General features: G+C 39.9%; 1 protein-coding gene and 1 long non-coding RNA gene across 2 annotated transcripts in view; one reads left to right on the top strand and one right to left on the bottom strand.

Annotated features, from left to right (window-relative positions):
* Positions 1 to 21,320, top strand: part of LOC146441304 (uncharacterized) — an 80,772-nt gene that overhangs the window by 35,131 nt on the left and 24,321 nt on the right. The gene's annotated exons all lie outside the window — the stretch shown is intronic.
* NPSR1 (neuropeptide S receptor 1) overlaps positions 1 to 21,320 on the bottom strand; it is a 59,051-nt gene that overhangs the window by 15,665 nt on the left and 22,066 nt on the right. The window contains exons 3-4 of the mRNA XM_085051398.1: positions 3,782 to 3,885; positions 3,365 to 3,458 (exon numbers count right to left, since the gene is read on the bottom strand). Of these exons, the coding sequence (XP_084907524.1) occupies positions 3,365 to 3,458; positions 3,782 to 3,885 (198 nt within the window). The remainder of the gene's footprint in view (positions 1 to 3,364; positions 3,459 to 3,781; positions 3,886 to 21,320) is intronic.

Below are 21,320 nucleotides of genomic sequence, written 5' to 3'. Positions count from 1 at the left end.
AACATCAGTTGCAAATACTCAGTTATCCTGCTCATTTTTAAATGCTACCCACATTCAGCAAAGTGTGGTCTTGCTAATCTAGGGCTAAAGGGAACTCTGATGACATCTGCAAAAGTGAGAGGGTTAGATTAAGGCTATAAATATTGTACAAGCAAAGGAGAACTGTGAAGTTTCCCAAAGCAAAACAAAATACACTTAGCAAAAGAAATATTAAGAATAAATTTTGCAAAATATTTCCTGACAGAAAGGACATTTCAAATGTGAGCTAACTGCTTAAATTACAATCATGTAAGCCTCAGCAGGGCCCACCTATGTTTTTCTAACTGAAAAAGATCAGAGCTATTTTTTTACTGCATAGCAATGACCTCGGTTTGAACAGAACTGGGCAATTTGGGTTGGGCAAGAACGGTATTGTATCTTTGAGTTTCATAATACATTTCCTACAATGTTCACTTATTCTTGTTTTTAAATGTCCCTTTAGTTTGTTAGAATATGGTCTTGTTAGTCTAAAAGGCTTTGCAGGGCACTGATAGATAAGCAGATTTTTGTTTTATCAGAGTAATATTAATTGAGTGCCTCAGCAGCAGGGATTTTTTATGTTGCATTTTTAATAGTTGCTCCAATATGCTCTACATGGCTGTAAATCACATAACTAGAGCTATATCAATTACAAATTAAATAAAAAAAATAACAGCTTTTGAAACACAATATTCAATTCAGTCAGTCTGAACATTTTCCTTTGGAGTTTTTCTTACTGGGATGGCCAAGAGTAATTCCCAGGGCTGGAGCAGGAATCTCAGTTGTGAGCTCTGACTCTGACTCTCCTGAAAGATACTTCCATGTCTCTGTCTCTTTTGCTCTGCTCCCACCACCCTTGTACTGTGACAATGGGTTTGAGTACATCTCCCTGCTCCCAGCAATATGGGACAGGGAGTCATCTCTGGGAAGGAACTTTGCTTCCTGCCATCAAGAGGGTCGATGTTATGCAATCCTTTGATTAATTGAGTGCAACTTTAAAATAACGTTTTAAATCCAGAGAGAGCAGAGCTGTTCCAGAATCTCAGTGATAGTGCTGTTTTCAGCCCAAAGACATGCAAGGATCAGTTTACACACTTTTTGTGTTTTGTCTTTTACTTAAGCAGTTCTTTTTTCACCTGTTGTTTAGTTTGCATGTTGTTTGCACTTACCTTTTCAACATGATTACGTATTCACAAAATGTTTTCTGCTATAACTCCTCAGTTTCTTTTATTTTTTATCTTTATTTTGCAATTTTTTCTTAATGACCATTTTGGTTGTAGAATTAGGTGTCTCATAGTAAAAGACACCTAATTTAAAGACACCTGCTTTAGGATTAGAAGGCATATTTCTTTCCTATCCTGCACTTTCTGTGGTCATTTATGTATTTGCAAAGTATAACATATTCAACTGTTGAAGTATGTTTTCTTAAAAATCATGCAAAGTACAGCTCATTGCAAATGATTTTTAACAGGACTTGAGGCTAGTAACTAAACCACAATTTTAAAAAAATTGTTTGACATTTTCAAAGTGAAATGTTTGATTTTTTTTTCTAAAATGATATTTCAAGGCTACATGGAAACATAATTTTTCCAATCATTTAGGAGAAAGAATTCTTTTGTTTCTTGATTGAAGGGTTTCGGGGGGATGAGTGTTTCATTTTGGAAAGAAATTTGCCACAGGTTGACTCAGAATTGTTCATTAAGTTCCCCTGTGTCATCACCAATGACAAAGATTTGTAAATCCCTTTGTTTCTATCTGCAGAATAGCTAAGAGGACATTTCAAAAGCATCCCACATGGCACCTCTGCAAGAAATAGCTGGGTGCAAAAGGTGATTATTTTATGTATATTCCAGCAAGTTGCTATGATAAATATTCCTCCCTAGAGCCCTCTTTTGTATTTACATCTACCTTCTTTTTTCCTTTGAACATGGCTTTTCCTTGTGCATCAGTGCATTTACTCTTTCAGCTCTTGCAAGAGGCAGGTGGGTTTTGTCAGTGTTCTCTCTGCTTGTGACCTTTTTCCCCCACCCAGACCTGCACTCAACTGATGATTCTTCTACCCTCGACTGGGGGCAATGTCTGCTCTTCTCCACTCTTAAAAAAATCCCAACAACTAAACTTTGTGGTATAGGTATAGGAAATGGAATAAAAAAAGGCTTTTATGAAGATTTGAAGTGATTTTTCATGGGATCTTTTTCAACTTCAAAGTGCTTTTCAAAGATTAACCATCAAATTCTTCACTATGCCCAGGCGATAATTTAAGAAGTGCTGCTTTTCCTGTGCCATGCATAAAGAAGAAATGCCAGTGGGTCTGTCCCACAGCTCATCCTGCTCAGCCAGCACGTTTATGAGCTCCCACCCTGCCTGGTTTTCAAGCCCTTCTGCAGGAGCTGGAGAGCAATGCCACCCCTCCCAAAGCCCGCTGGAAAAACCTTGATATCCATTCCCTGTTCTGAAAGAGTTGATCTGCACACTGGGGAATATAAAGCTAAATTTCACACAAGTATTTGAAGCTTTCAGACCTTAACATCTGCCAAAGCTGCACCACTGTCTCAGCTGTGATTGACTCATAGGTTTTTAAGGCCAGGAAGGACCATTAATCTGATCCCCTGAACAGAGCCGTCTGGCAAGAGCCATCATTAATCCAAAAAAAGAATGGTATTTGCATCTGATTAAAGCACATCCTCCAGACCTCATGGTTCTTGTAACTGTTCTTCTTCCTCCCCACCTGCTATTTCTGTTTTTTCACTAAGTGCAACATATTTAACGCCCCACTTTGGCTCTCTAGGAAAGAAATAATTTTCTTTAAAGTGCACTGCTAAGAGGCCAGGATACAATCTGAGCACTCTAAAAAAACCTGAAACCAAGCAAACAGAAGAAGGTATAAGAAGCCACAGATATCCAAACTTATTTGCTATATCTTTTGAAGATATATCAAACTATTGTATGAATTCTCAGTACCACACCCTCCATCCAACTTATTTTTTAATGTGAATAAATAGACAGTATAGAAGTTGTAGTTCCTACAGTCAGTATAGTGATACAAGGGATAGCTTTTGCCCATAAAAACCTTCTAAAAATGCTGGAAGATAATGAAAACCACCATACTTTTTAAAATGTCATTTCATTCTTTGCTAACACAATACTTATAAAAACTGCTGAGGGCTAAGTGGAGTTTAATAAATCTTGAAACCACAGCTCCTTTGTCATTTGGAAAACTGTAACAGAGTTCAAATGCAGCCAGAGCAGGAATGAATAATTCATATCAACGAGGGCAAGAATTTTGAAAACTAAAAAATTGTCCAATAATATCTATAGCAATAACAAGGTACCAAAATTCTCCTACCTCCTTGCAAGAACTTCATGGGGTACACTATGGCATGGTAGCGGTCTATGCTTAGTGACACGAGGACATATGTCGAGGCATAGAGAAGGACCACCTGGGGCAGAAAGTATAATGAGACAGCAGTTGAGACACACCTATTGCAGAAGGTGATGTCAGCGAGAACTCTGAACTAGGAATGTTTCAAAACGTACTGGAAAAAAAGAAAGAAAAAGCAAAACCCTCCCTTGTATATTCACCCAGGTATTTTTCCTTTTTCCTGTCCACAAAATTTAAAAGATTTAATATGCTTTAACTGATGTGTTTCACCTTTAAATGAATGTTTTCAGTATTTAGCACTTTTGCTTCTAGAAAAAATTCTATACCACATTTTTGTCAGTGTTTACTGCTATGGGGACACAAAGCATGAGGTTTTTATACCTGGAAGTAGCGAACGACCCTGCAAACGATATCAGGGGCCATAAAATCTCCAGTGTAGCGCCAAATGATGTCAGTCATTATGTTGATGAGTCCTGTGAATGAATCTACAAAGAAATTAAGTGAAGAAGCATTAAAAGAAGCAATTACATGACTGCAGATGAACCACAGAGGCAGATGTGACCCTTGGGATGTATCTGCTCCCCAGTCCTGAGCGCAGTCAAGCCATGACCAGTCAGCCCAGTACAGTACAGGAGTTGGGAAATCCTCAGGAAGCACTCCAAGGTTAGTGCCTAAGTGTGTCACCTTGATTCCAACCGTGACAAATATTGAACTACTTGACGTCCTTTTATCTTTGCCTGTTATTTCAATTAAAAAAGTCTCCTGTGGAAGCACCTGGAGCGGCAACCAAATGCTGTTAAAGTTAGTGGAAATTTTGTCAGGAGTTAATTTGAAAACTTAATTAATTAATGACTAACCCTGACTTGTCAGCTTAAAGTTAACCTACGTATGCCTGTACTTTTATATTTGCCAAATTAAATACACCTCAGGCTATCTTTTCTTTTTTCTTCTTGTTTTCTTCTCTCTAGTAAGAATATCTAAGGAGATATTCCAGCCTTTGTTCTGCTTCTTATTGAACAAATGAGTGCTCATAGAGATGCACTTTTTACAAATGAATCATAATAACTGGTAGTCCCGTTGCACATATGGGTGATATTAAGTTTTGTCTTTAAAACCAGCTCCTCTCACTTGACCAAGATAAATGTTTTCAGTGCAGTCCATGTAAAAACATGTGTACCAATCCAGTGTCCTGCCACTTCAAGTAACATCATGTTGCTCTTCTTGTACAGATTACCACAAAGGTAGAAAAGAGGTTAGGAAAACTTTCTGTGTGATTTTTCGGGACAAAACCAAGCAATATGAAGAAACAGCTTCAATCTATATTCAAAAGAAAAAATTGATGTGATGACAAAAAGGGTTTCATTTTGATATCACCATTTTACACACTTGAAAACCATCTATAAAGTTTAGTGTGATAAAGATGTTCTAACCCACATATCAGAAGATTTTGATTTGAAATGTATGCCTTTGGAAACAAGATATTTCAACAATTTCAAAAGTATTTTTTGATAAATAAACAGTTTGAGACAGTATTTCTAAGCAAACAGGCATGTGTTTTGCAAAATTGGTTTCTTTTAAGCCCTTTGAAATTCCAGAAATTCCAGATACTTCTAGTTGGAAATTGAGATTTCAGCTTAATGCTCCAGAAAGACAAACCAGTTTTGCTTCACTGGAAAATCAGGGTTATTTTTTCTGTATCAGTAATCCTTTATCCCCTCATTTTCTTCTTTCATGTATCTTCTATTCTTCTTCAAGGCGCAGTTCAAAATTAAATTAGTGTAACTACATTGCCTCTCTCCCTCCCTATGACTATTGTTCAATTAATACTGGTTTGCTCTTTATCCTCACAGTGTTTTTCAACCCAACCCCATTTTCTCTCTCTTCTCTCTTCCCCTGCCTCCAGAGAGAGGCTGGATCAGAGACAACCTCCAGAAGGAAATTTGTGGTTGAAACCTTTTGTTAAATATTGTTCATTGATTAGGGTGATGGGGTAAGGAATGATTGTTCCTTTGATGAGTATAGTGGTTTTAACACTCTACTGAAAAGACTGTAGGTGTATGTAATTAAGGTGGTCTTTGAAAAAACCACAGAGTTTAAGTGCTTCAAAAAGTAAAATGCATCCTCCAGCAGTGGTTCCAACCCATCCCTTCCCCTTTACTCCTGAATTATTGATTCATATTCTCTCTCTACAGTAATGAAATATATATTGCTTCAAAGTATTACACATCAATAGAGCTTCACCTCAGGATATCCTCCGGCTTTTGATGGTCTCAGCATCTGCCAAGCAGGTGCTTAATCAGGGCTCAGATTTCCTCAGGAGAGGGAGGGCACAGAGGCTGCCCTCCCTTACCAATCTCAGTGCACTGAAGGGGAAAGGGAAGGAGAATGGACAGCATTTCAGCTATCTCCTCATTTCTCTCTTCTCACCACCATGTCCTATCCCTTTCCAATGTATTAGGAGAGTGCTTTAGAGGTGCATCCTGCGGCAGGGGTGTGAGATGGGACAGCATCCTGGTGGTTTTCTTCAGGTAAGCAATTTGGCTGTCCTAGATAACACACTTTCAGCTTATGCCCACGTCAGCTTTTTAGTTTGCATCACGAATGTGGTTTTTAACCTGTGGATGGTCTCGACTTCACTGGTTCATGTGATGGAAATGCACAGGGGACTGAGCCTTCATTCAGCTGTTGCTTGGCCCTGAAGTACTCTGCAGGGCTGCCCTCCTCTCATCACACACTGTGCAGCTGCCAGCCAGTGCTCAGGCTGAGGCACCATGGCACAGTATATCCAGCAGAAGCAGATCCCTCTCCACAAATGTTGAATGTGGATATCAGCTCTGTCTTTTTCATGCCACAGGTCTCTTCCCACTGTTTGTCATTACCTACAAATATATCCATAGCATTAAGTACTTCAGGAGCTTTTAAGACAGCTCAGAATTGTCTTTCCCTTGAGAGCCATTGAGTGAGGTTTTTCAGGTGGCGGCAGAGGCTTTTAAATGAAGTTTAAACTTCACAGCTTTTTTGTACTGGCAGCCTCAGCTCCTCTCCCCCAGCAGTATGTTTTAAGAGCTCTCTGTGCTGAATTTTGGAATCATTGTGGAGGGCTTGGCATGAACCTCCAAGCACACGCCCCTGCATACCAAAGCCAATGCACCCAGCTGTTCATGTGGGCCAAATTCAGCCAGTTTTCTCAATGCCTTTTAATTACAGAAACATTCTCCCACATTGTGTCCTCATGCCCTCCTCAGGTTTTAGAAATATCTTGTCTATTTGATCCTAAAAGTACCAGACTAACTTTTCTCAGAAGATCCTTCAATCCTCTGCTGCCTGCTCCAGAGGGTGTTTCTTATCCCATCTCTGCAAAGGACCAGGCTCTCTCAGTGTGACCCAACCACACACGTCTAGAGGATTTGTCCTGCAGACTCTATATAGGGCCACCAAATAAACAATGTGCCTTGTCCCAGTGGTCAGACAGCATGAAGGGAAAATGCAGCAAACCTACAAGTGATGACATAGGATTGCTGTATACATTCTGATCTGTTGCTTCTGTGCATCATTTTCTGTTACACATCTGTTACTCACTCTCTAGTCAGCTAAATGGTGTCCCCTGTGCTATACATACATCAGACCATCAGCAGCAGTTCTTGTCCTCAGTGTCCAATTTGACCATTTCTGGCTCTGTGTCCTTCCCTTCTCCAGAGCCACAAGTACCTCATGCAAACTTTTATTAGTGATTTTGACATTGAATGTGTTGCTCATTATTCTGTTATCTTACTGCTCATCACACACTTAATAATTAGACTTTATATTTTTCATGCCTTCACAACACCTTATCTCACAACCCCTTTTTTTACACAAAGCTCCCATGTGCCAGTGCTATAAACCTGGTACAGAGATCATGAATAGCCAGCAGACCTTTTGCCACTGGTAGGTGAATCCTCCTCACCCTTGTATCATCTCAGATGCAATTACATCCATGACCGTAGCACCTCGAAATCCTAATTTGCCATTTAATTTGAATTCCTGTAATAGAGATCAGTGCATGGAAATCAGCTGGTTTCAGCAATGAGATCTCAGCAGATCACACATTCCCTGGCTTCTTATGGCAAGCTTGCACCTCAAACTGTGTCACTGGATTGCTATCCTAAGTGGTGAATGTCAGGTACAGAAAGCTAACATAGGCAATACATTGCTCTAAACCTCAGTGTCCTCATTACTCTGAGTATCCTCACCCCTCCTTACAAAGCTAGTGGCTTACGTGTTAGATACTTGTGCTCTTTCACTGATGGATGTTCCTGGGCCAAACAGCACCAAGATCATTTCTGAAAACTATCCTAAACAACCATCACTCAGCTGTGTGCAAGCTTGTCATTGTCACTGCTTTCCTAATACTCTTCTAGATTTTTTTGCTAAGCAGTGGTGTGTTTACTGTGGTTCTGTGTTAGCATTGCTAGGCAACAGTGGGGTTATAGGCATTTAATTACTCAGAAAAAAATAGGCAGATATTCAATTAATGAAATATACTCTGTTTTGATACAAAATAAAGATGCCAGCAAGTGATAATTTGTGACTTTTAAGCCAAATGTGTATTCAAAGAAGGACACAGATTAAACAATTCCTTGTTGAAGAGAGCACATGACACTAGTGTGATAGGAATGGAAGAAGTTTGCTCTTGAAGGGAAGAGAATTTTCTATAAACAAATGCAAAAGGAAAATTCCATGAGATTTCAATAATAAAGAAAAGTAGAGGGAGGTGGGGAGGAAAGATGGCTTTGCCTTGGCAGAGGAAGGGAAGAATGGGCTCATGGGTTTTATGCAACTTGACAGGTTTGCAACCCTTTATCTGCCTTCTCCCTGTTGCCACCATGGCCACAGCCAGTCCTCAAAGGCAGAACTAGTGTCTGCCTTTACAAACCTGTCAGCATTTCAAAATGCAGCATTTTTGAGACAGAATTTATCAAAAAGGCCAAGAAAATGTCTGGAAAGGAGAAACACCCTATTGTTCCCAGAGGAGAATGAAATATGCTGAATATAGAGTTACAGCATCTGTTGTTGGGAAATATGTCAGGTACTGAAACAACCTGTGAAAATCCTGGGCCCTCAAGGCCAACATAAACCAAGTTTCCCTCATGCTCAGCAAAATGCTTTTGGATTTTTTATGGGCATGACTGAGCACAGGCATTGCCTCTATACTTTTGAGCCCAGGAACCACTTGGTTCAGGTGGTGATTGCAGTAGTTGGGTGGTGGGTGCTGCCTTGTATGACTGATCTCAGAAATGTAAAAAAGAAATCACTGCCCTTGAAGGGACAAATCTGAATGTCAGCTTGCTGTTGCTGTGAGTGAAACAAATTTTTGTGTCAAGAAGCCCTCCACAGAGATAGAAGTCCATTATAGAAAGCAAATGGAGGTAATTAGCGATCTGGCATGGGAATAAAGACAGGTTACAACTGTCTCAGATAATATGTTCATAGAAATTCATTGATTTGATGGTATTGCCAAAGGGATGCACCTTGTGCAGATTTCAGGATATTCCTTTTGTTATAACTAAGGAGGTTAAGACAAAAATCTGTGCTCACAAGTCTGCAAGAAAATATCTCTATCATTTGATTATTAGTACTGACACCACTCTTCCCTCAAGACACTTATCCTTAGGATGAAAGTCTTTTCTGTCAGAAGTGGAAAGCAGATTGCTGGTAAGCTGTGATGGGTTAAAAAGCTCCACATGTCATCTCAGCTGCAGTTTCATTTTCCCCGATGAAAACAGTTCTATTAAGTTGGATGTGGTGATCCATGACTTCTTGGTGAAACTGTGCCTCTTGCTAAAATACCCTCTCTCTTTTCATGTCACTTGCAGAGTGATTCAATTTTAATGAGGTATATTTTGTTCTGCTTTGTTGATGGCACCAAGCTGCACGAGGCACCACAACATTTTGTAAGGCGAGACAAGGGGTGCAAGCTCCTTGTCAGGGCCAAGTATTTCATATGGCTCTTTTTCTTTTTGGCCTCCTGATGTGCATTCCCATCACCTACCACTCCCCAAAGAAGGTATCATCTGGAAGCATCAGAAGCAGCTGTTCACTAACAAGTGAACAGAGTGATGGACCCTTAAAAACAAAAGTGGCATCATTGCCCTCTAACAAAAATAAGGTCCTGCTCATGATTTTTGAACTGATGAGGCAGCTATTCCTGATCTGCCCTTGCTGCTCTTTATCACGCTTGATGAGCTGTCAGCTAATCAGAGTCAGTACTGTGAACTTGCCTTGCAAGTTAGCAAAACTCATAGCTGATATTTCTACAAGCCTGAGGATGCAAGCAACTTAAGTCAGGTGTTCTTAGGGGTCCTGCAGGTTGGCTTGAGTACAGGCACAGGGGTCCTGCCCGTCCTCCTGCAGACACCCTTGCAGGTCATTTTCTCCCATTCTTCCCATGGCCTGTGCTTTCCATGGAAAATTTCACAGGTGGCTTTGCAAGTATTTACTGCGCTAGAAATAATTTTGCAACCACATTACCTAAAAAAGATACACAGCCCTCTGGTCTCATTCAGGAGCTGATAATGAAATAGGTTGTGTCCCTGCTCCAGGCATCTGTAGGACAAGATGCTTAGAAGATACTTTTTCAAATTATTATATTTAACTCTTTAAGTGCTGAGCCATGAGAGCTTGTTGCGTGGCCTCTCCATGCAGTTGTGGTGAAGAAGGGGCTGCATGTGTAGCAGGGTGGGTGCAAGAGTCACCCTCATGCTTTCACCCTTTGACAACATATTCCTCCTCTTCACAACCCCTCCAGATGCATTTGTCTGAGTTTATGGTGGTTTTCAGCCCCTTGCCCCAGCACTGCAGAGCATCTGGGCTCCATGCTGGAGATGGAGCCAATGGGGAGGATGGTTGGCAAGCCCAGGAGCTGCCGTGAACCTGCCAACCCTGAATTGAACTATTTTAGAAGTTGTTGATGTGAAGCAGATATGATTGTGCTTACACAGGATCCCAGCTCTCTGGCAAAGGGACTGAAAGTGTGAGCTGAAATTTGTGGTGCACTAAGTTTTAGTGAGGAATTAGCAAGGATGCCTACAAGCATTTTGTTCCATTGTGGTACCTGCATTGGAGCACATGCGAGGCAGCAGTTTTGCCACAGGTACCAACAATGTGTAATGTGCTGCTCTCAGGTATTTTCTCCTTCAAGTCTGGCAGCCTGGAACAGAACACCAAATGTAATGGATGAAGCAAAACCGACTTGAAAATTGTCAAGAGACAACCTGTTCAATTGACCTGTAAAGCTATGTGGATTTTTTTGTGGCAGAAGCGGTGCTTTCTTTCTCTTTCCAGCTCATAGGAAGTGGCAGGAAATTTTGTTTAATTGTGTGAGCATCTAATTTATTTGTTGCATTTCTTATATTTCTCCTCTGAAATCCACTTTCTCATGAGATGAGGCAGGCCCTGTTAGGCTAGATGTTGTAAAGGATGGATGCAGTGAGGCTCCGTCCACACTCCATAGCTCATCCAGGTTGAAAGATGAAGGGCTGAGAAAAACATATACTGCACAATAACCATCTCTTAAAAAACAGCACTTACAAGAGAGCTGGAGAGCAGGTCTCTAGGAATTAAAATTCAACAAGCCATGCCATTGTGAAAGGCACTAAGGTTTTGTTTAATTTGCCTTTATTAATATATCTCTTTCTACCATTATTTCCTACCACACTGCTGCTGTGGGGATAGAGTTGGAGGGGGCTGGACTGATCCAGCTGTTCTGCCAGGAAGGAGCATGGCACCCACCATGACAGGGCAGGATAATGGGAACAGCAGCAGTACATCGAATACGGTGGGGGGTGGGCAAAAAAGAGGGCTTGGTCACCGCACCAGCAGTGGTCTCATTATTCAGAAAAACTGGTTCTTCCCACAAAGTTGAAGAAATGACTGGAGAATTGTTTTCTTGTAAAACCAGGATGTATTATGAACCAGTCAGGACAGTAAAGGCAAGTAATTTTCGTTTAAATGTCCTCTGCTTCAGACCTCTGCAGATACTGTGGTTTGGGATTGGCAGTTGCCCTTAGGGGGAATCTACGAGGGCAGAGGAAGTTGATGACAATTCTGAACCCTAGGACAAAGTTTCTACTTCCCGTCTTGTGTTACTTGCACATAGATGAGACCACTGTCTACTAGATGAAATATTATTTTGTTCTGTGCAGCTGTTCAGTGGGACATTCTCTGTAAAGAGAGAATTGTTTTTTAACAGACTGTATAAAATCAGCTGAATGCAGTTTCACACTGGGGTTTAAAGAGTGGACAAAGGGCTTCAGCTGCTGTTTACGCAACAGGTAACAGCAAACCTACAAAAACCATAGCAAAGTTTTTATTGAGTCCTGTGGCTTGAGGTTTTGAAATAGGAATCAAGCTTCTCTAGGTATATGAAGATGTTACTTAGGCATGCCTGACTATGGGATTCAAATTAAAGTAAAAACCAATATTTCATCACTATTATTTACCTGTTGGGATGCAGCTCACTAATTTAACTCCCCTTCTCTACTTTGGGCAAAGTAAGTAGAAAGAGCAAAAGCTTTGGGGAGGGAGAAACCCTGCACAGGCGAATCTCAGTGTGAATGCAGAGGGTATACTCCTGTGGATCAGTTTGACCTGCAAAGCACAGGAAAACAAGGATATGCCTCCTCAAAAGACAGGAATCGCACTGTTTGTAATTCATTGCTGCTTTATTTATTTCAAGTGGTGCCTGTACTTGTAGTGTTTTCCAGAAGAAAAATTACCTGCTAAGATACCAAGTACCAAACAAGTCCATTTAAATTTTTTCCTTCCCCAGGACCTTGTGCATAGATTCTTCCGCTGTGTCTTCTAAATCCTCTATAGTGGTCTTTTTGCCAGCTCTTTACCACAATTATTTAAGGACTGCATGTTCATATCCTCGCCACAACAGCAACTGAATGATTATTCTCATCAACAAAATGTGGAATATCCTAGAAGTATTTTCTGTTGATGTAGTTCAGACACCTGGTCATTATAGTCACTAAATACCCACACTTACAATGCTGCCTTACTTGGCTCAGACATTGTTGATGCAGATACTTTAGTCTAAGTAGGAGTGGTAAGGATAAAGCCTTCTATCTTCCCTCACGGCAAACTGTAAATCAGATTCCTATGGTGCTCAAGCAGTGATATTGCTTGCTGCAGCTCAATTTTTGTTGAAGCTTAGGCTTGCCATTACAGAATAGTAAAGTAATGCTCATTTCCATTTTTGTTTCTGCTTTGTCTCTCCTGGTGTTTGCTCATAGCATGAACAAAAGCATACTGGTGAGATTCACTGGTGAATTCCCGTGTAAAATCATCATGTGGAAAAGGTGGATCATGCAAACACACACTGAGCTGTTTTCCCCTAAATATGCTGCAATGCCAGAACAGGCTGAAAATTCATTACATGTGGTCTGGATCTCAGTCCACATGTAATAGAGCTGAACATGGCTAAAATGGACTTCTAAGCATTTGGTCTTAATAGAGCAACTAAGTCTCTGTAGCACCACATGATATCTTTGACCTGAATTCCATAAATCCTGTTAATCATTTGTAAACATGTGGTAACCAGCTAGGCAACGCAGTTAAAGGAAGTGACTCTCCAGAGAAAACCTGTAAAACACATGAACATGAGTCGGATACATTGGCAGGTGATGAAGTACCACATGAAAATGTTGGATGTCTTGTCCTACAGCCCTTTGCAAAGATGGGTGAAAGGAAATGTGTCAGTGTTATTGTTAGTGATACAAAAATAATCTAAGTAAATAAATATCACTGTTGTAATATGCAAGAAGGGAATAGAAAAACCCCTATCTTCTTAATGTAACTTTAGCACATGCAAAGTCTATTTCCAGAATAATTTTTGTTCGATTGCAACTAGAAGTGTTGCAGTACAGATGATATACTAAAAGGTGTTAATGATGTATTTGTACATCTAATGTCAAAAGTTTAAAGCCTTGTCTTTTAATGGGAGCTAATGAGACCCTAAGTGATGATTCCAAGTAAAGCATAGTCATTATGGCCATGCTGTTGGCAGCATATGGTGCTGGTGCAATCCTGTTTCTCAGCATTCACTGCCAGCATGTGAAGAAGCCAGGTAGCAAACTCCACACACCTACTTCCATTTAACAATAGAAGTCAAACTCTCATGTAGAGTAACCGTAAAATAAATGTCCTCTGCATCAGATGATGATCCTGCCTGGAAATCCTTCAGGGAATCAAACAGGAATCCATAAAATTTAGAGGCAACATGTTTTCCAAGTAATCCAGAAAGAAATCCCCTTCCACCTTTAATGCTGAAATGTGGGACCCAAAGGATTGTACAATTTATCTGCCAAGAACCTTTTATTTAAAACAAAACCAAAAACAAACACAGCAGAGCTGTCATTAGGATTTGAATGTCTGAAACAGGCTGAAGGTAGGAAAACCATAATCAGTCCTTAAGGACCACAGAACAATTCTGTAGCTGTCAAAACAAAAATTAAGGCTTCCTATAAACTGGCATAAATTGGCACAGGAAAAGCTGACAGCTGCTGATGTAGAAAATGCATGGTTCAGTCCATTGACTGTCAAGTGTATCCACAAAACATATTCAGGGCTACCATTGGGCCACAGGAAAGGTTATCAAAATAAACTTCCTAAGGTTATTAAAATAACTTTCCTAAATCATCCTAATGTCTGCTTTTGCTCTGGAGCCCCATAGAAAACCCCACGTTCATCTCTTGTCCTTCATGTTTCCCTGTGTTTCACTACATGCAACAAGAATAAAACTCCACCTGTTCTTGCACTCTGCCCTGTTCAAAAAATGTGGTGTTTTGAAGAAAGTAGTTTATGAAAAGATGCATTAAACGACACCATTGTTTATCTAGCCAGACTTAGAGATGCTGGCACTCTGTTTTCACAAACTATGTCACTAATATGAATAAAGGCTGTGCCTATGGCCCCCATGCACTGCATCTCAGCTGTGGCACTGCATGGACATGGTGCATCAGATGTTGTCACTGCAGGCAAGTCAGACCACTCTGACAGCACTGGATCTAGACACTCCTTCCCTGGGTTCCCAAAGTGTTAAGCCTGAGATCAATATGAGGGCATGAAAAGCCTCCAAGACTTACACAGAGCTTTGCTATAATGGAATCAAAGTTTCCCACAAAGTGTCAAAAGCATTTGAGCTTCATCTGAGTTTTAGTTTAAGGGCTCAGCCAGCCAGCCAGCAGCTGAGTCAAGGTTGCAATCATAGCCCAAAACTGAAACCCCAACATGTTAAAATCATAAAAGACGTTGTTTTGTTCAAAATGTCTGGCTTCTTTTCCTGACCAAAAATACGTGAGTAGTTTTGAGATTAATAACCAGATATTTGGATTTTCCCTGCAGGTAATTCACTAAGATTGATTGACTATAAAGAGTGCAAACAACTCTAATTTGAAAGCTAAAATCAATTGACTTATGCCTTTTCCACATCCTGTCAGTCAACATCCTAGCGAAGTACTTCTGAAATTGGAATGTCTTCCCAAATAAAGAATGAGTATTAAGTTTTGTGTTTATTTACAATTCACACCGAAAGTGTAACTGTGGAAAAAACTTCATGAAGATCCAAGTATGTTTATCTACTTCTGAAGCCATGAATAGTCAAGAAGGGATGTGAGTATTTTTACAAACATCTTAGAATCATAGAATTATATAGGTTGGAAACTATCTTTATAAGGAATAAATAGCATAATCCACAGACTTCATAAATTCAGCAATATGAAGAATTTATAACCCCTATCATTTCAAGAACATTTTCTACACAGCACAAAAAACACGTTGTGGAAATATTGTTAGCTGAAAACAATGCTAACCTACCAAAGCACTCAGTTGATAATGTATTTGGTATTCTAATGAGTGGGTGTTTAAGGATTTGGAAATACAGTTGAAAATACAACACTCTATCTTGCAGAAGTCCATTCATTTGTGACTTTTCGGAATGATCAAATCAGTCTTGAACAAGAGCAAAATATTTTGTTTGTGATGTTATCTGCACAAAAGAGATCCAATAGAAGAATTCAAAACCATTTCCTTTTACAGATCCTTTCAAATTCCCATTGACATTATAAACCATGTAAGTGGAGCACAGAGTTATTTAAAAGCATACCTCCAAGGGGCATGGTTTTGGAAGCATGGCTTTGTTTTCCTGACGATCTTGTTGAATCGATTTTTTCCAGTCTATTTATATTAGCTGGGTAGAGCATTCACAGAAATGCAATTGTGTATTGTAATTTGACTTTGATCACAGTAATTTTCTTTCTTGTGTCTCTCAAGCAGTCTTCTAGAAAATACAGCAGTAATGGTATGCAGCAGTGGATATTGAAATGCTTGCAAGCCACTCAGGCAGCTCATAAAAACATTATTAAAAGGCAAATGCCCTTTGTGCTCATAACTTCTAAACTACACCAGCTGAAGTGCCTTAATACTTCTAAAGCACTGTAATATTTTGAGATGTGCTCTCTTGGAGTTGGTGTCATGGCTTTCTAGCTGACAGCTTGCACTGTCCTGCCAGTCACTGGTTGGGTTTGCCTGTGACTCCCCCTACAGTTCAAGAAGTCAGGAGTCTGAGTGTAGTTTGCTGGGAAACTCAATGATTGGCAGGTGGTACACACATTCTTTCTGGAGTAATCTCTTACCTTCTACAGAAGGCACCTTTTCAGAGCACTCTGAAGCATTTCCCTTCTACTCGAGACCATTATCCTCCCAAACCATGGAGGCTCTGCTCTGGAGATGTCCAATCCTGAAAAGGCACTCTGGCTCACCTGCTAATGTGAACCTGCCCCCCAAATGAGAGTTCTGGGAGACCTTCAAAAGCCAAAGAGGGCAAGAGCATCTTCTGTGCCCATGTGCTGTGTGCGTTTTACCAGGTTGAATAATAATGGAACTATTTTAAAGATATCCCTGATATTCACTGAGGAAGCGGCACAGTGCTTTAGTTTCTGGTTGCATTAAACAAGAGTCTTCCTATCTCCGAAGGTAATTTCTTGCCTGACAACATCTATGAATGTTATGGATGAAACTCAGACATATGAGTTTTCTTCTTTACCTGAAGAACTGGGAGAACATCTGAGGATGTGCTTTCTCTCAGAATCAGACCCTGTGCAGGTGACCTGCAGCTTTCCCCAGAAAGATGAATGCAACAAGACTGGATGTAGAGTTCAACAGCTGAATGAGTATTGCCAGCCCTTATACTGTGCTGGAGAATTTTTCCATCATGGTAGCTGTCCTGGGTTAGTATATTCTTTTCTTCAGTGTAGATTTTTTATTTTCTGTAAATTTTGCTGTAGTTATCTTCATCTTTTTTTTTTATATCTTGCCTATTTCTTCTGTAAACTAAGCACTAACTTTATACTGTCTACAGGGTCAAGGTTTTGTGGCCTTCAGAAGTATTTCTGCAAATTGCAGTTATAAAGGATGCAGGATATGATGGAATATCTAAGACCTTTGCACAGACAATAGGCACCATTCTGGTCAGTATCAAATTGTCAACATATGGTTTGTTTTTCAGTTGGCCTCAAGGTCTTCATCCCAAATAACAATTTCTCTATTGGTGTACAATTTCCCCTAAAATGGAAATTACTTTTCCTTTTGGTGCATTAGGGGAATATACTTCCGCTTTAATAGCTAGTAAAGTCCACTTCCTTCATTTCCTCCTCTCCACTACTCCCCATCTTCCACTTCAGCCCTAAATGTAGATATTTGTTATTTGGATTTTCAGTGGTGGAGTTTATGCTTCCACCATAACCAAAAGAAGTTAGCAAGCAGAGGGCTGAAATTCAGTTTTAAGTACACAAGTCGTTTTGATGATCCATGCCTCTGGACATGGTATGCACTTCCAGTGAGGTAGCTTCAGAGTGCAAAACATGGTTTTAATGCCATTGCTGACAGAAAAGTTATACTTGTGGCAATATATACTCACTTTTCCCTGCTCCAGACACAATGCAAAACAACTCCATGCTGATTTCTATCAATCATCCATTTTCTCCAAGGCCTCAGAAGACAGTCAACACTGACCCTTGTCTAACCCATTCAACAACCAGCTCCCAGTAAGCTGAGGTGCTACATGCCCACACTACTCAAAAAGTTCTTGTTTAACAAGCATTTGGTAGACATAAAGGCCTTTGAGGAATACCTGGGGGTGCAAAATGTGCTCTATTTTCAAAAAAACCCAGTTGGTTTATTTACCTCATGGAAGGCAAACCAGGAATTTGGGAGAGAGTTGATGAATACCACGTTGTGGTGTCCCATTGAACTTGGTAAGCTGTAAGAACGAGCATACCCATGCAGGGAGACTTAGAGATGGTCTTAACTTACAGCCAGATTGCAAAGGCACAGGATACTTTTCTGATTTGTTTGTCTAAGAAGCTTCAGTGTTTGAGAAATAAGATTTTACAGCATATTATGAGAGGACACTTCAGAGAAACTAGGTTGATGTGCAACTGATGTGGTTGTCACTTATTAATATTAGATTAGACACCTTGGCAAAGCAAAGATTTCAGGTGAGTAGTTTTATCACTGTGCTGTCTTTTGTGCATTAAAATTTCATCACAGTTTCTGTCTTAGAGCAATGAGATTTGCCACTAATTACTCTTTGACACAAAGAAACTTATTTGATGTTTGAGTACCACAACACTGCAAAACTTCATCAGAGCAGACCATCAGAGACTGGGAATGCATGGATTCCATGAGTGGATCGGTGCTGTAGCAGAGTCTTCATGGCTCTCATGCATCCAGTACTGTGAGAGTTACTTCAGATGGAGTGTGCCATCTAACCAGCTTAGTACTTAAATTGTGTCAAGCTTGCTGTGTGCCTGCATGTGCTTCTGTCAGGGGTGAGCAGGAATCCAAATTTCAATTGATTCTCTGAATGATGGAAGAAATGCTAATGGGATCCTCCTTTTAGAAAGATGAACAAAACACTGAAAGACCCTTTCTTTACCATGGTTATGAACAAGGCCGTCCTCAGCAGTGGTGACACTGGATTCCATGCTAAGGATGAGGGAAAAAGCCACTTTGCTTTTTGGCCCTTTTAGAGGTAATGTGCTACCGACTTCCATGAGCAAACAGCTGTGATCTTGCAGTTCTTGAAGGATTTAAATAAGAGAGAATGAAACCTTGATTTCTAAAAGTCTTGCATGTTTCATTAAAACAAAGAAGACTGTGCAGCAAATTACACTTCTTGTATTTCAAAATAACTTAAAAGTTATTTTCTGTGGTGGAGTTTATGCTTCCACCATAACCAAAAGAAGTCAGTAGGCAGAGAGCTGAAATTCAGTTTTAAGTACACAAGTTGTCTGATGCTCCATGCCTTTGGACATGGTATGCACTTACCATAAGGAAGGTTTAGAGTGCAAAACATGGTTTTAATGCCATTGCTGACAGAAAATCTATACTTGAGGCAACACACACTCACTTTTCAAGGTGACTTGTCAGGTATCACTGGAGAGACAATTTCCTTACAAGCACTGAAATTACCGTGTTTAATATACCTTAATTTTTTTCTCTGGACTTGCTAATAATATAGAAGTAACTCCAGCTCTTCCATAACACATTAGAAAACCAGTGATTATACAATCCCTATCTCTGTAACAAGGGAAAGCCATTTTTTAAGAGGGCTCACAATCCAGTCCATATGTGGCATCATCTCCTGGTTTTCTTCCTGCCTATGGGAGCTGGAAGTGAAAATGTATAGAAATCAATTCCTCCATTCAAGACTAGGAAATATCCATTAAAAAAAAAAATCTCAAAATGCATATGGTTTTTGTTTTGGTTTTCTTTTTAGGAAACAAATAAATATCTCTTTTTTGTCATGTATTTTCAGGTTCCCACAACTTCAAAGCAAATTTTTTCTTAGTGCTGAAAACCCCTTATTCCCCTTTTCTAGTGTGCAGGCTTCTGGCATATTTGGATAACATTTTGTCTATTGTTCTCTTTTGCTAGTTTACAATGAAAGTAAAAATATCTTGGAAGAAAAAATTCCTTCTGTTTGTTATCAGTAACCTCTAAGAAACTGGCATGATCAACTGCTTCTGCTCTTCAGTGCTATTATCCCTACTCCTTAAGAAGTAGAAAAAATTCTGACTTCCAAATGAAATGTTTCGAGATTTGTCAAGATGTAATTTCCATCTTATTTTAACTGATCATATTCTTGTCAGGCAGATCTTTCTTGCTTTCTTGCTTTCTATTTCTTGCTACTGCCTGCTAACATAATAGGAGTGGAGAAACGTATGACTTACCTGCAAGTTTCTTTTAGATTTCAGGGCTATGGTGTGTATGTTTGTGTGTGTGTGCATGTGTGTATAACGTGTGTGCAGAAACAGAATCGGATCCACATTGCATCCTTCAGTAATTTCAGGTTGTTCTTTCCACCAACACAGTGGGACACAGCACTTACATGCACTGAACTCAACAAACTTGGAGTACTTTTCTAACCTAATCGATTCTATGATCCTGAAGATTCCCCTTTAAGGCTAATCATGCAGCTGTAGTGTTAATGCACAAGTCTGGAGTAATATTTGTCACTTAAACCACACTTTTATTCCAGATCCCATTTAGATGTCTGCAACTACCTGAAAAGATGTTATAGAAAGGTGGGGAGCAGTCTATTCTCCCAGGTATCAAGCAATAGAGTGAGAGAAAACGACCTCAGGTTGTGCCAGGGGAAGTTCAGTTTGGATATTAGGAAAGATTTCTTCACAGAAAAGGTGGTCAAGCATTGGAACATGCTGCCCAGGGAAGGGGTTAAGTCACCATGCCTACAAGTATTTAAAAGACATTTAGATGTGATAGTCAGGGACATGATTTAATGATGGAGTTGGCAGTGTTAGGTTGAGTTTGATCTTTTCCAACCTAAATGATTCTGTGATTCTATGAAAAAACTGTCTTTCGGGCAGTGCCTAGAAAATCTTGGACAAGTTCCAGGTGCCAAATTAGAAAAAATCTAAGCACAAAGCAATAATCCTGAACTTCCCATCAGGTAACATTGCTCTGCCTTGCTGTGCTTAAAAATAAACAAATGGAAAGGTTCTGAGAAACACCTTCCCTGTAAAACTTCATGTTTGGGGATGGGATTTGAGTCAGAGCCTTCTGAGGTCTGAGTGAAATGGAGGAAGATTAGGCTCTTAGTTGTCAAAAATGAATAGTAATCCTGACATATTTGGTGATGAACGAACACTGGAGGGATTTATATAGTCAACTTTAGAGATCTAAATTAGGAATTGAATCCTCCTGCACAAGTCAGTGAAACTTAAAGGCAGCTTAGAATGTCTTGTTCTATTGGCTATAAATCGAGCATAGGGAAGGTGACTTTGTATCTTACATACATACAGTGAGGCTCCTAAAATAAATGGCATGAATAATCCCTAAAATGAATACCAGTGTGCAAGAATGCAGTCATGAAATTTAATCCAATTATCTCTATGGCAGTTATGTCCCATTTTGCTTCGCAGGACTGATGTCAAGATGTGTGGCTTTCTTTAGACCTACTTCTGTACACATGGCAAGAAGTTAACAGAGCATTTGCCCTCCACCCTCCCTGCTATCACCCAGAATCACAGAATATTCTAAGTTGGAAGGAACCCTCGAGGATCATCATGTCCAACTCTTAAGTGAATCAGCCCTACAGAGATCAAACCCACAGCCTTGGCATTATTAGCATCAAACTCTCACCAACTGAACTAATTTCAATATTAATGATGCTGCATAAAGCAGAAGGTGTAATGTTCCAAATAACAGTAACTTACTCGGGTGAAGAAGGTCGCAGATTAAAATCGCTTTGACTCAAAGACCTGCAAATGCCAACTGTCACCTAAGTACTCAGCCACCCAGCTGTAAGAGAGTGAAGGTGTCTGAAGATACTTCCCTAATATGCATTTCACTTGGC

Source organism: Lichenostomus cassidix, chromosome 2 (assembly GCF_008360975.1).
Source record: "Lichenostomus cassidix isolate B80296 chromosome 2, HeHo_3.0, whole genome shotgun sequence".
Classification (NCBI taxonomy): Eukaryota; Metazoa; Chordata; class Aves; order Passeriformes; family Meliphagidae; genus Lichenostomus; species Lichenostomus cassidix.
Note: the sequence above shows the minus strand (reverse complement) of the source record. Positions and strands in the feature narration are given on the sequence as shown.